This window comes from Heptranchias perlo, chromosome 5 (assembly GCF_035084215.1).
Source record: "Heptranchias perlo isolate sHepPer1 chromosome 5, sHepPer1.hap1, whole genome shotgun sequence".
Taxonomy (NCBI): Eukaryota; Metazoa; Chordata; class Chondrichthyes; order Hexanchiformes; family Hexanchidae; genus Heptranchias; species Heptranchias perlo.
In genome coordinates, this window is record NC_090329.1 from 69750297 (window position 1) to 69766009 (window position 15713).

Genomic DNA, 15713 nt, shown 5'->3' on the forward strand with positions numbered 1-15713 from the left:
CAACTCACGAGCTCCACTGGCCGGATAGTTAAAATTGCCCCTATTTTGTCTTTTTATTGCTAATGCTCAATTAAAAAATACCAGTTGAATTTTGAAGTTAACTGATTATCTCATGTGTTTTGTTAACAGTTAGAAAAGTTCCATGCTAACCACTTATACCTGTGAGCCAGAGGTTCTAATTTCTAACAACCATAATACAGATTGGATAAATAGACAGAGAGAGGGAAGTTGAGAGAGAGGGAGACAGAGGAAAATAAAGGAAGGAAGATAGTTTCTTTCCTCAGTTTAATTTGATTTATTTTCTTAAAACAATTGGATTTTGAAGGCAGGGCCACGTTTATGCGTCTGGATGGTAAATTTGAGTGATTGGAATTCTCGACTCGCTGCACCTTTCCATTGCACATGGCTGGGTGGGGGGGGGGGGGCGGGGAGAAGAAAATCATCGTTCACGTCCTCTGAACCACTGTAGGCAACACCATGGGAGATCCACTAATATATTATAAAGGTTTTGTATCTAGCACGTCCATCACACTTTGCCACACTACAAAGTGCAATACTTTGTTATAGATGGAAAATAGCCTTTTAAAAAAAAATGAAAATTATTTATTGACCTGGCGCCTGGAGCCTGAAAATTAGTTATTGACCTGCACCTTCCAATCTCTCGGTCAACTCTGATTAGCCTCAGCCTGTGTTTACTTGGCAGATATTACACTCTCTGGCCTGAAGAGTGAGACAGCTCAACCTTAGCAACAGTATATGCATTACACGGTAGAACACTCCTATCCTTGTAAAAAAAGTATATCATCCTACTTACTGAGAGAAATATCTTGAGATCCACTAGTATTTCAGAATAATTTCACTTACTATTTGTGAGGTTATATTTCATGGCAATTACTCCATACCCAATCTTGAAATCTTGTGCAAAGCATAGAAAACGTGGCGCTCAAAGTTGGCACTCTGAGTCCACAGTCCCAAAAGCAGATGGTATTTAGGTAGAAAAACCTAACGGAGAGAAAAATTGTCTAAAATATACAACGGTATGGAGTACCAATAAATGTACCTGTAATATACTGGGGGAACTGAAGACAGGGAAGCTAATGAGAGCTAGTTGAGGTTTGCTACTGTTCCTGGTACAGCAAGGCAATTATTGCTTAATTTCAGTGCCCATGGGGCCGAGGGTTCACACAATTACAATTCACATGAGTGAAATAACACTCACCAGTTACTAGCACCAGGTGGTGTTCCAGAAGTCATTTTAATGAGACACATAAAATTCTACCAGGAACAGCACCACTGTAAAATAAACAAACTATCTCATCAAATGCACACTTCCAGGAGGGTGCAAAATAAGTCAGAAATTTGTTTATAAATACCATTAACTTCCTCATTACTGACTAATTATACATCATTTAATAGTCATTATTGGGTATTTTGAAAACAATACTTGGGGACATGTATAGTTTCACATACTGCAGTGTAGTTTAAAAGCTGCATTTTTTTAAAGCAGTTGTTTCAAAAAGTGCAATTTAACATTTTTCATTCGATCACAGTTATATTTGTTTGTATCTGATTACACAATAAAAGGACATAACCTTAAAAAAGAGCTAGGCCATTCAGGGGTGATGTCAGGAAGCACTTCTTCACACAAAGGGAACCTGGAGCACTCGTCCCCCAGAATGCTGTTGAGGCTAGGTCAATTGAAAATTTCAAACCTGAGATCGCTAGATTTTTGTTAGGCGAGGGTATTAAGGGTTACAGAACCAAGGCGGGTAGATGGAGTTATGATACAGATCAGCCATGATCTAAACGAATGGCGGAACAGGCTCGAAGTGCTGAATGGACTGTTCCTGTTCCTATGTTAGATGTATTTGTTAACAGAGCAAAAAAACTAATTAGTGTAGACCCTTAAAATAGAGTTATTACTACTTCCACTTTTTGGTGAAACATCAGGTCTGAGTTTCCTCTGCCCTGATCCCAAATAGTCCCCATAAAATGGGTGCAGAGGAAAAATTAGCACTAATCCTTTGCTCCTGAATAGTGCTGCACATGAACTTCCTCTATGGTTTTTCTGGTATCTGCATCTGAACAGGGCCCAGTAATATAAATTACACACAAGTGAATGTCAGAGGCCTCTGCATGCAAACTTCCTGTAATGGTTGCCGCTGTAGTTCGAGGCGAAATTGTCCCCAGAAAAACCTGGCACTACTGATTCCAGAGTTGCTGTAATATCTGCCTTAAAAGGAGCAGGGCAGAGGAAACTCAGATATTTCCGAGCGAGGCCTTTAGTTTTGGTCTTTTGAATAAAAAAAATAGTTTTGCTGCTTCTGTCCATGTTGCAGAATGCTGTTAGTCTTTTGCACTTACAAACATATGAAAATGACAGGGCAGAAAAAGACCAGCTGATCCATCAAGCCTGACCCGCACTCAAGCCAGGAACATCATGACTAAACCCTTCCTAACTCCCCATAGCTGAGTAATCTCCTGGGAGAAGCAAAAATACAGAAAAACCCTGGGCCAATACGGGAAAAATATCCACAACATTCCTCTGACCCCCTCAGGTGATCAAAACCAGTCCAGGGGATCATATTGTGATGGAGACCATGTTTAGTACAGTGCCACTCCAGCACCCTTTTGTGATTATGATTTATTTAGAGGCAGTTGTGGGGAAAAACAAACACAAGCCCACTTAACAGCTGCTGAAATTATTCTCCTCGGCCTCTCCTGAGTCACAAATATCTGTTTCCCTACTGCAGTGATGGAAACCTCCTCGCCCTGACCATAAACCAGCTCCATGCCACCTGAATAAAAAGAGAAACCTTAAAGTCAATCCAGTACCACCCTCCTATTCCTGCAGCATCGTTCGTTTTACCTGCACTTGTTTTCCCTGTTCCTCCATCTACTGCTTGGCAACAGTGCCACCCTCTTACCAGCTCCCTCCAAGGCAGACTGCAGGGGCTCTTGGACTGCTGCTGCCATACTAGCTATAACACAGCAGCACAAACACATTCACAGGGGATACAAGCTTTAAATAAACATTAAGATCACCAACGTGCAATTCACAGCTTCTTGCACATATACATTCATTAAAAAAAAACTTACCATTCTTCATCAGAAGGTTTCCAGATAAAAATCCTACCCCATTACTTACAAATAACAAAATCCAGGCACTTGCACAGGGCTTTAGTGGTACCTGCCCCTTTAATGGTGCTGATGCCTTTAAAGCACAAGAATTGTCTCGCCTTCCTCTTTTCTTCATGGCTGCAGCCAATACTGTGCCCCCAAGAGTGCCATGTGGTGCCTCCTTTATTTTAATTAGGCTTAAGAGCAAGTTCAGGCACTGAGCTTTGGGTGTTGGCAGAGTTAGGACACAAATCAGTCCAAACAGGTTTCTCATGATATCAGTTTAACAAACAATTTTAGATATTAGAATGAAAATTGTGAAGTTTACTTGTCTGTTAAATCTTAAACTTCATAGAAGAATATTCTGAAACACCGATTGAAAAGTTTTTGTTAGAACATGTTTATTCTTTATTGCAGGCTGCAGCTCTACAAAGAACCGGGTAACAAAGATTTAAGCATCAGCTGTAGCACAGTCATGATTCTTAATGAATTCCAGAAGAAGGTTGAGTAGCCCAGATGAAATGAGATCAGGATTTGCAATAATATTTTCCAAAAGATATCGACCCTCTGCTCTCCCGCTTTCTGAGCACATGGCCCTCCTCCAGACCTTCAATAACCAACCATCTGAATTAGAAAGAATGTGTTAAAAGTACTAAACATGGTTTTCTATAAAGGAAGCATGAAATCCAACCTTAATACAAGACAAAAATGTTATTTTAACATAAATGAAAAATGTATATAAACTAGTACAATTTCATCTAAGATATCAATTCATTTTAACCAGCAAGGAGGAAAATTATATTTTATAGTGCCTTGATTTTCAAAATATTAGCACATTGCTCTCTCATTTCTGGGACTTCAGAAAACACTTTCTCCTCTGCTAATTGGAAGCATTCTCTGTAAATTAAGTTTCACCTCAGCTCCTAGTGTGAGTGAGCCCATAGTGCAAAAATGGGCACAATCTAAACTAATCTGGCAATGGCAGAGAGACTACAAAGATGGCTGGTAGGGGAAGTATGAAAATTCATATTGGTGCAATATTTGGTGCTCTTCTGAAGTTGTGGTCAAGGTACATTTGGGTTGAAAATATTTGTAACAAATGCTGAATGCATTAGTGTGAAATTCCAAGGTTAACTGTTTTATAAAAAAAGGAGTTATCCCATTTATTTAAAATGGATTAATGGGCTCAATTTTGAAATGGTGGTGGGATGGCAGCGGGGAGGGGGTGAAGGTGTGTGCGGCAAACCTGAATAAAAAAAAAAACTTACTGTTTCCGATGTAATTGATGGTGATTAAAGTTGTTTCCAGGCTTCACGCCCGACAGCCAGCATGATTGACAGGCTGGCTGCCAACAGGAGCTGCAACACCGAGGAGTGGGGGATAGGGGGAGTGAGAGAAGATCGGGGGGTGGGGGGAAAAAGATGGAGATCGGAGAGGGAGACATCGGGAGCGGAGAGGGACATCGGGGGGAGAGGGAGACATAGGAGAGGGAGATATCGGGGGGAGAGGGGGACATCGGACATTGGAGCAGGGCGGTGCGGGTGACATCGGTGGAAAGGTAGATTTAATTTTGTTTTTTTAACTTTGTGCAATGGTTTTTACTTAATTTATTTTTGCCTGATCCGGTCCTCCCAGCGTGAATCGGAAGCCATGAGAAAGTCGCCCAGGTAAGCGTAAAATTGTTTTAACTATCTACTATGTCAGAGATAAAGTAAGGAATCTTACAACACCAGGTTATAGTCCAACAATTTTATTTTTAAATCACAAGCTTTCAGAGATTATCTCCTTCGTCAGGTGAATGAGTGGAAGGTTCTCAAATCGCATATCTTATATTAGGCTGGGACAGCATCACACCAATCAAAAGGTGTCGTTGGCAAGAAAGCAGACAAGATTCCGAAAGGACTACAGATCATGAACCCACTCAGGTCCACATACAACTCAGACTACGCTGAGAGACTCTGCCGTCGTACCTCTCGCACACTCCGCAACCATCTCGTACACCAACTCTACAGCAGACGCCGCAACCTCGAAACCAAGATAGAGTCCATACTCTCAACCTGTACTCAGGAAACAGCAGACCAGCTACGAGACACTGCCAAACAGACGAGGCAACGGAACTACACTGCCTACATGAAAACCAAGAGCAGGAAGCTTGAGAAACTCGGCATCACCACCAGCATCAACCAAGCCTCCCCCGGTACCACGGTTACAACCACAGGGAAGTCTATCGTCAATTTGTCCAACCACACCCTTCAACCAGACGAAATCGAGGTTCTCAGCCGAGGACTCAATTTCTGCCCCACCACCAAAATGGACCCCATCGGTCTCGCGGCAGACACAGAGGAATTCATCAGGAGAATGAGACTTCAGGAATTCTTCCACAAATCCCAAGAGTTCAGCAGCGAGCCCAATGAGACAATCAATGATCCGGAACAGCTGACAGAGGGATCCGCGGTACAGCAGCCGAAGAAGAAAGAGTCAAACTGGACTCCTCCGGAGGGTCGCTGCCCTAAGCTTGACATGTATGCTCAAGCTGTCAGAAGATGCGTCAATGCCAGATTCATCAGCCACACTCACAAGACAGTCCAGAATGTCACCCGAGCACAACGCAACGCCATCAACGCTCTCAAGACCAACCGCAACATTGTCATCAAACCAGCGGACAAAGGAGGAGCCATCGTCATACAGAACAGAACGGACTATTGCAAAGAAGCATACCGACAACTGGACAACCAGGAACATTTCAGACAGTTACCCGCAGATCCGACCAAAGAACACACCCACCAGCTCAACAAACTGATCAGGACCTTCGATCCAGACCTTCAAAGCATCCTACGTGCTCTCATCCCACGTACTCCCCGCGTGGGAGACTTCTACTGCCTCCCAATGATACACAAAGCCAACACACCCGGACGTCCTAACATATCAGGCAACGGAACCCTGTGAGAGAACCTCTCTGGATACGTCGAGGGCATCCTGAAACCCATCGTACAGGGAACCCCCAGCTTCTGTCGCGACACTACAGACTTCCTACAAAAACTCAGCACCCACGGACCAGTTGAACCAGGAACACTTCTCACTACGATGGACGTCTCGGCACTCTACACCAGTATCCCCCATGATGACGGCATCACTGCAACAGCCTCAGTACTCAACACCAACAATAGCCAATCTCCAAACGCCATCCTACAACTCATCCGCTTCATCCTGGATCACAATGTCTTCACCTTCGATAACCAGTTCTTTACCCAAACACACGGAACAGCCATGGGGACCAAATTTGCACCCCAATACGCCAACATTTTCATGCACAAGTTCGAGCAGGACTTCTTCACTGCACAAGACCTCCAACCAACACTATACACCAGATACATCGACGACATTTTCTTCCTATGGACCCACGGCGAAGAATCACTGAAGAGACTACATGATAACATCAACAAGTTCCATCCCACTATCAAACTCACCATGGACTACTCCTCAGAATCGGTTTCTTTCTTGGACACACAAATCTCCATCAAAGACGGGCGCCTCAGCAAACCCACGGACAACCTCACGATGCTCCACTTTTCCAGCTTCCACCCCAACCACGTCAAAGAGGCCATCCCCTATGGACAGGCCCTACGAATACACAGGATCTGCTCAGACGAGGAGGAACGCGATGGACACCTACAGATGCTGAAAGACACCCTCGTAAGAACGGGATATGACGCTCGACTTGTCGATCGACAGTTCCGACGGGCCACAGCGAAGAATCGCATAGACCTCCTCAGAAGACAAACACGGGACGCAACCAACAGAGTACCCTTCGTCATCCTGTACTTCCCCGGAGCGGAGAAACTACGCCATGTTCGATGACAACGAACACCTCGCTAAGGCCATCCCCACGCCTCCACTACTCGCCTTTAAACAGCCACCCAACCTCAAACAGACCATCGTTCGCAGCAAATTACCCAGCTTTCAGGAGAACAGCGTCCACGACACCACACAACCCTGCCACGGCAACCTCTGCAAGACATGCCAGATCATCGACACGGATACCACCATCACACGAGAGGACATCACCCACCAGGTACATGGTTCATACTCCTGTGACTCGGCCAACGTTGTCTACCTCATACGTTGCAGGAAAGGATGCCCCGGAGCATGGTACATTGGCGAGACCATGCAGACACTGCGACAACGGATGAACGGACACCGCGCAACAATCGCCAGACAGGAGGGTTCCCTCCCAGTCGGGAAACACTTTAGCAGTCAAGGACATTCAGCCACCGATCTGCGGGTCAGCGTTCTCCAAGGCGGCCTTCGAGACACATGACAACGCAAAATCGTCGAGCAGAAGTTGATAGCCAAGTTCCGCACCCATGAGGATGGCCTCAACCGGGATCTTGGGTTCATGTCACGCTACACGTAACCCCACCAGCAAAAAGGGAAAAAAATAATTATGTGTTTTAATATTCTCTCTCTCTCTCTCTGCCATTAGGGTCTCTTTCTGTCGGTGTAATTGACACAATGTATATCCAGTGTACTGGGACGTGCTGTTTTCCGTGACTGGCCTGTTTGAACAACAACGACACCTTTTGATTGGTGTGATGCTGTCCCAGCCTAATATAAGATATGCGATTTGAGAACCTTCCACTCATTCACCTGACGAAGGGGATAATCTCCGAAAGCTTGTGATTTTAAAATAAAATTGTTGGACTATAACCTGGTGTTGTAAGATTCCTTACATTTGTCCACCCCAGTCCATCACCGGCATCTCCACATCAGAAATAAAGTCGCTTAATTACCTCAATGAGGTACATTTGGTTCTTTAACTATCACCTCGCTGGCTTTAATTGCCGGCGGGACTGTCACATTTGGGAAGCGTGCGCATACACAGGCGCGTCTGTGGGAAACCTGGAAGTCGGCAGGTTGGGACTTCTGGGTTTCCCCACAGACACTCAGGATTTTCCTGATTTTCGCAGCCCCACCGCTCCCAACGCACCTGCAATTTCATTTGAAAATCGGGGCCAATGTCTCTGCAAATAAAGCAGACAGAAGATTTTCACACAAGCTAAGTATGGGACTAGTGAAATGTTTTACACTACATCTTTCTGTGCTGTACTTAATTTAGGTGTGATTGAAGCTGATATCGGGAAGGGGGTCAATGTTCATCGCTGGAGCTCTTGCTAAAGATGAAAATTTAATTGATGAAAATTTAATGGATGAAAATTGGTGCTGGCACATGTCTGAATTTCCAGTATGAACTTGAGGAACACAAAGCTCTTTGCCAAGACAGTTAAAGATGAAAATTTACCCAAATACTTAAAGCAAAGAGATCCATTCCCAGCATTTAACACCATAATTTAATGAACACACAAAAAGATCTTAAAGGTTAATTGAAAGCATTGGTAAATATAAGAAATAACATGAATTAAAGGGTGTTTTGAATTTGTTGTTAACAGTTATCTTGACTATTCAAAAGATATAGAGGGAAATGTATTGGAAATAAAACCCAATACTCAATGTGCTTCCTGTGATTTTAAAAGGTCAGTTCAGGTGCATCAATTATAATAATTCAGCATCTTCAAAACTTAGCTGTTGAGCTTTGGTTTTTGATTATAGTTTTAGGATGTCATGAGTTTATGTAAGAAAGGCAGTGAGTGAGTATGGACAACAGCAAGTTATTTCATGACTGTTTCATTTCTTTGTTGCTATTCAAATGACCACTGAGGGGCACTGCAACACGAAGAAACAGTTTAATGTTACTATTAATCCTCTGCTACTTAATATTTCAGCTACACAAATTCCACACCAACTTGGAGAATCCAAATTGCTATTCAAGATTGAAAAATATTTTTTTCACACTGACCTGTTCGTTATTAATTTACTTTTTTTTGGAAAATTTTACTGTAATTTGTGGCCTAGCATCTTACAAAACAAAAGACAAACAGCGACCAATTTTGGTGTTCATGTAAAATTGTTCGAACAAAAACTCTTCACTGAAATATTTTCAAACTTTTAACTGCAGATTAAAAACGTCAAAAATCACTGCATGACAGAGATTACACCAGGAGCACAAGTGAGTTAATACTTCACAAATACACCAGATACCTCAACACAAAAGAACAAACTGCTTTATTACTCTTTAGTATTGCTTTTAAGGTCCCATTTCTTGTGTTTTTCTTAAAACTGTCATTTTCTAGACAACAATGTGCCAACTCTAATATAAACATTTTAAACAAAAAACAGTAGAATGTTAAATAACTGGGACCATCCAAGCAGAGAATGTGTTCTATCAGGTCAAAAAAAAGTAGCAAAAGGAATTACAAGGAGTAATTACACATTCGAACAGTAAATTGAAAGATAGCAATCATGTTACATTCTGGAGGTAGACGAAGGAAGAATCAGGTCTACATCGCAGGCCAAAGCAAGTTTATTGTGTAACTGCTCAGTCAGATTTCAGCAATTTCTCAAGACTCCCAGCAACTTTTAATTTTATTCTGATACCTAGATGAATTACATTGTGCTTTACATAGTCTGCATCAGGAATTTTCTGACATTTACTCACATATACAAAGATTAGGATTGGTGTTTTAAGCCATTAATGGTATATTTGGGTTGTTAGATCTTGAAGCTATAATTAATCATAGCCAATTAACTAAAGAAACTAACCGAACTGTTTTAATCAGATCTTCTATTAATATTTTTCTGAAATGCAGTGGATGATGTGTTTTAACACTGATTTGTTGCAGTATGCTAGTTTATATTACCTGTGTTTGTGCAAAATTGATTCACAAAAAAGTTTAGTAAGGGTTAATACAATCAATCTTGCATTGAGCACAGTAAAAAGCTGCCTACCTGTCATTTTGTTTCCTCTGTGTAAAATGTCAAGTGCAACCAGGGCCCAGTTCTGTTCTTTACTCAGGTCAGGAATAGATGGTGCTTTATCACCGGGTAACAACATTCGCTGAGGAAGATACACTTGGAAGACATTGGTCTGATTGAAGTTCGTGGGAAAATGAGTGGCAGCAATAAATTCTACTGCATTGCCCCAGCTGATACCAAACTGCGCTTCAGGGGCTGAAATGTATGTTAATCTATCAAAGAAAAATACCTCTGTAAAACATACAAACAATGTCAAATTTATTAAATTTACAGTGCAATTACTTTGTTTCATATTGTCAAGTACCTTTAAGAAAGTGTAAAGAGCCGGGTGACACAGTAGGTTAGAAAAAATGATCTTCAGAAAACCTCTGGGAATGATCAAGGTGTACAAGTGGAGGAGAGCACAAAGTATCGCTGAGGACTGCTATACAGGGGTGGTACCGCAAACCCCTGCTACGAGCAGGGAGCCAGGTTCACAGGGAGTTAGCGATAGAGAGAGAGAGCTCGAACATTGTACTCCTGATGCTCTGACCTGCACTCCGTGAGCACGACCCCCTATTGGGATTGCAGGATCACCAAACTGCCCCTTATGTAACAAATTCTGCCACTTCACTGTCGAAAACGTCTAAAACATCGAGGGGGTTAAATTGGTCCTTCTAGCTCCCGCTTTTTGTAGGCGCTGTGCAGCCACTTAAGGTTTCAAAATGGCAACCAAGGTAAGCGCGCATACTTCCGACAGGAGGTGCACAGGATGCCATCTTGGTAAAGGGGTTTGTGAATGCTCGCCGGCAGCATGCAGAACAATGAGATCATGACGCGAATCAATGGGCAACACCGATTTGAAGCCACCGCTGCCGTTTTGCAACTCCACACCAGCCAACGCCCTGTCTTAACCTCAGACAGCTGAACACAATGTTAAATGGCATGAAGGACCCTCCCCACCACCGCTATTTAATGGGATCATGAAGTATTTACAGGTTAGTTGTTGCATTATTTCTTTGGGCTGCTGGTGCAATTATATGTGTCTTTGGAGGTTTCGTATACTTGGCTAAAATTTTAGTACTCTACAGGAGTAGACTGGCTGGTCTTAAAGTACTTCTTGTGTCATTTAAAATATTGTGCTGAAAGAAGTTGCTTCCAGACATGGGTGGCCTGGTAGGGCTTCCTCTGGGAATTGAACATGACTGGGAGAATGAGGGGAGGCCACCCAGAGCAGGACAAGCTGCTGGAAGAGGGAGGAGGAGGAGAAGGGCACTCAGCAGGATGGTCTTCAGGGAGTAGAGTTCCCAACCCTCCCGCTTTTGGTGGGAGTTTCTTGGAATTGAGGATTCCTCCCCCGAAAGAGAGGGGGAATGGTGAGGGAGGGAGAGAAAGAGAGGGAGGAGGGCGGGGGAGACTCAGGAATTGGCACTTCTCAACTGAGGATTTAATATCAAGCGCAATTGGAGTAACTGAAGCTCCAGAGGCTGGAAGATTTTGCATTCACACATAAAAGGATGTTAGGCAAGATAAGGGCTCATGGGATTGGGGATAACTTATTAGCATGGATAGAGGATCGGTTAACAGACAGAAAACAGAGAGTAGGGATAAACGGTTCAGTTTCAGGTTGGCAGGCTGTAACTAGTGGCGTACTACAAGGATCGGTATTTGGGCCTCAGCTATTTATAATCTATATTAATGACTTGAATAAAGGGAGCTATTTACAATCTATATTAATGACTTGAATAAAGGGACTGAGTGTAATGTATCCAAGTTTGCTGACAATACAAAGGTAGGTGGGAAAGTAAGCTGTGAAGAGGACACAAAGAGTCTGCAAAGGGATATAGACAGGTTAAGTGAATGGGCAAGAAGATGGCAGATGGAGTATAATGTGGGGAAATGTGAGGTTTTCACTTTGGTAGGAAGAGTAGAAAGACAGAATATTTTTTAAATGGTGAGAAACTATTAAATGTTGGTGTTCAGGGAGACTTGGGTGTCCTGGTACAAGAAACACAAAAATTAGCATGCAGGTACATCAGGCAATTAGGAAAGCAAATGGGATTCTGGCCTATATTGCAAGGGGGTTGGTGTATGAGTGTAAGGAAATCTTACTCCAATTACACAGGGCTTTGATGAGACCTCACCTGGAGTACTGCGTATAGTTTTGGTCTCCTTATGTAAGGAAGGATATACTTGCCATGGAGGCGGTGCAATAAAGGTTCACTAGATTAATTCCTGAGATGAGAGGGTTGTCCTATGAGGAGAGGTTGAGTAGAATGGGCCTATACTCTCTGGAGTTTGGAAGAATGAGAGGTGATCTCATTGAAACATATAAGATTCTGAGGGAGCTTGACAGAGTAGATGCTGAGAGGTTGTTTCCCTGGCTTATCTCAGGATAAGGGGTCGTCCATTTAAGACTGAGATGAGGAGGAATTTCTTCACGCATAGGGTTGTGAATTTTTGGAATTCTCTACCCCAGAGGGCTGTGGATGCTGAGTCGTTGAATATATTCAAGACTGAGATAGATAAATTTTTGGACTCTAGGGGATTCAAGGCATATGGGGATCGGGCAGGAAAGTGGAGTTGAGGTTGAAGATCAGCCATGATCTGATTGAATGGCGGAGCAGGCTCAAGGGGCCGTATGACCTACTCCTGCTCCTATTTCTTACGTCCTTATGTTCAACAAGTGCCTCTTGTAATTCTTATCGTGGACTATTCAGAGTTTCCCATACTTTCATATTATAGCTTAGGAGCATTTCAAATCCAATCATCATTTTCTTTTGTATTTCTAAGGACCAACTCAAGAGAGTCTTTGAAGTAGGTCCCCTTGCCTCTCTATTGGTGTGGAGATGGAGATGGGAATGGTGGCTCGGGAGGAGAGAGGGGAGACTGGGGGATGGTGGCTCGGGAGGAGAGAGATGGGAGACTGGGGCATGGGGGCTCGGGAGGAGAGAGAGAGAGAGAGAGAGAGAATACTGGGGAATGGGGGCTTGGGGAGAGAGAAGGAGACTGGGGAATGGGACCTCGGGAGGAGAGAGATGGGAGACTGGGGAATGGGGGCTCGGGGAAAGAGAGAGTGGGGAATGGGGGCTTGGGGAGCTAGGGAGACTTGGGAATGAGGGATCAGTGGATAGGAGGTCAGGAAGAGAAAGGGACTGGGAGTCAGGGGATTGGGGCTCAAGCAGGGGGGTGGGGGTGGGAAGAGAATGGGTTGGGGAGGGTGCGTGGGGACCAGCATTTCCTGCAGAGCCGGAAGCAGAAGTAGCAGCAGCATGGTGAGTGAGAGCGGCACTGAGAGGGGAGCAGCTAGTAAAGGGGTGAGTGAAACTTGGGGACCTTACTGTGGGTAAATAGTGAAAGACTGTTTCCATTGGTGGGCGAATGGAATGGAAACCAAGGATTCCCACTGGAAGAACCAAGGCTGGGAAGGGCAGAGGAAGGTTCTTGAACTGAGGGCAATTAGCATTTTGGGGTCCTTCACCACATGTGACTATTGAGGTAGAGATTAAAACTTAATTTAAAAGGGAAGGGGATCAATACTTGAAAAGGAGGAATATAAGGGGCACAGATAGGATGGATACTAAGGAGCTTTTTCCCTTCGTTGAGGGTTCTATAACAAGGGGACATAGATTCAAGGTAAAAGGCGGGAGGTTTAGAGGGGATTTGAGAAAGAACTTTTTCACCCAGAGGGTGGTTGGAGTCTGGAACTCACTGCCTGAAAGGGTTGTGGAGGCAGGAACCCTCACAACATTCAAGAAGCATTTGGATGAGCACTTGAAATGCCATAGCATACAAGGCTACGGACCAAATGCTGGAATATGGGATTAGAGTAGACAGGGCTTGATGGTCGGCGCGGACACGATGGGCCGAAGGGCCTCTATCCGTGCTGTATAACTCTATGACTCTATAAAAGGTTACAGGAGAGAGCACCAGCACCAGGGACTGAATGGCCTCCTCCTGTGCTGTAATTTCTATAATTCTAGGACAATTTTCCTTTATTGAAACTGAGCTCAGGGAGCGGTTTAGAAATGTTGATGCTGAGTTGAGTTTAGGACGATGAGCCCACTGCCCTTTGTGTGATCTCTTGGTTTTGACGTGTGGTCCAAGTACAGATCAGTTCTGACTGAGGCTCCCAGTGTAGAGTTGTCACCTTCACACGGAACCGGAGTCCAAACCATAGTCCAAGAGATAGGGAGAGAGATTGGGCTGGTTATAAGTGGCATCAACTGGGGAGCCTGACTGCACCTTGTTCAGTGCAGGGGATTTCTGGCTATGGTTTCAGGGTGAATATCAACGGGTTATAGGATTACTACTAGTTACTGGTAGGATATCGGGGAATCACACTTATTACTACTAGTTACATACAGACTATCAGGCTTATTGCATTACTGTTGGCTATGAGAGGAATTTAAGTGTTACCAGTATTACGATTAGTTACTGGTAGAGGATCCACCCACCTTTGGTTCCCCCTCACCTCTGGTTCCCCCCTGGCTCCCCACCCCTTCCCGCACCTCTGGCTTCCCTCCCCGCTTTCGCCTGCTCACAGGTGGCCTCCTGGTTCTTGGAACTTCTCGCACAACAGCTGCTGGCGCAAAACCACGAGCAAAAAATACTGAACTACAACCTTTATAACGTAAATGCAATAACATTTGTGGACGTCACGTGGTCAAACCTCCAGGAATACCTCCAACCCCATTTGGCAACCCTATCAGGGAGCAATTCTCTCACCTCAACTTCAGCGACGACCAGTGAATGAGACATCTTTGGTTCACAAAAGAGGTAGTAAGTGAAATCTGTCAATTGCTGCAGCCACAACTGCCAAAGCAGAGCAAGGACAGCATTAATTGTGGCTCTTAATTTTTATGCCCCTCGCTCCTTTCAGGCTGCTGCTGAAGATATAAGCAACATCTCGCAGTTTGCAGTGCACTGCAGTATAAGGGAGGTCACTGAGGCTCTCTACGCAATGAGAAACAGATTCATCTCATTCCCTCTTGCCAGTGACAAGCAAGAGGAGTTAGCACGAGGTTTTGCTCGGATTGCAGGCTTCCCCATGGTGTAGGGTGCCTTTGACTGCATGCATATTGCCATGCGTGCTCCACATTTGAACTCGGCCATATTCATGAACAGAAAGGGATTCCACTCCCTCAATGTGCAGCTGGTGTGCGACCACATGCAGTGCATCATGCAGGTCAATGCCCACTTTCCTGGCAGCAATCATGATTCTTTCATTCTGCAGCAGTATTCTGTTCCACTTGTATTTGAACCAGCACGGCAAGTCAAAGGCTGGCTGCTGGGTGACATGGATTATCCCCTCATGAAATGACTCATGATTCTGGTCAGGAACCCACGCACATGTGCACAGTAGGAGAGCTATGCTGCCACAAGGAACGTTATAGAACACACTATAGGCATCCTCAAGCAACACTTCCGCTGCCTGGACTGCTCTGGAAGTGCCCTGCTGTACTCAGCTGAGTGGGTATTGAGATTTGTGGTCGTATTCTGCATGCTGCACAACCTGGCCATTATGAGGGAACAACCCTTGCCACCACTTATCAGACGAGAAGCTGAAGAGCAGGAGCACGAGGAAGAGGAGGAGGAGGACGAATAGAAGAGGAAGAGACACTACAATGTAGACAGGCCCTATCTACCAGGGCTCTACATGATCAGATTATTCATGAGCGATACTAGTAATCTCAACGACACCTCTCCATTCACCATCAGTCCAACACTCCTTACCTTTCCTC

At 44.3% G+C, this 15713-nt stretch overlaps 1 protein-coding gene across 1 annotated transcript in view; it reads right to left on the reverse strand.

Moving 5' to 3' along the window:
• Positions 1-3525: 3525 nt before the first annotated feature.
• Positions 3526-15713, reverse strand: part of LOC137321416 (protein LEG1 homolog) — a 33858-nt gene continuing 21670 nt past the window's right edge. The window contains exons 5-6 of the mRNA XM_067983800.1: positions 9964-10202; positions 3526-3744 (exon numbers count right to left, since the gene is read on the reverse strand). Coding sequence (XP_067839901.1) covers positions 3572-3744; positions 9964-10202 — 412 coding nt within the window. The 3' untranslated portion in view covers positions 3526-3571. The remainder of the gene's footprint in view (positions 3745-9963; positions 10203-15713) is intronic.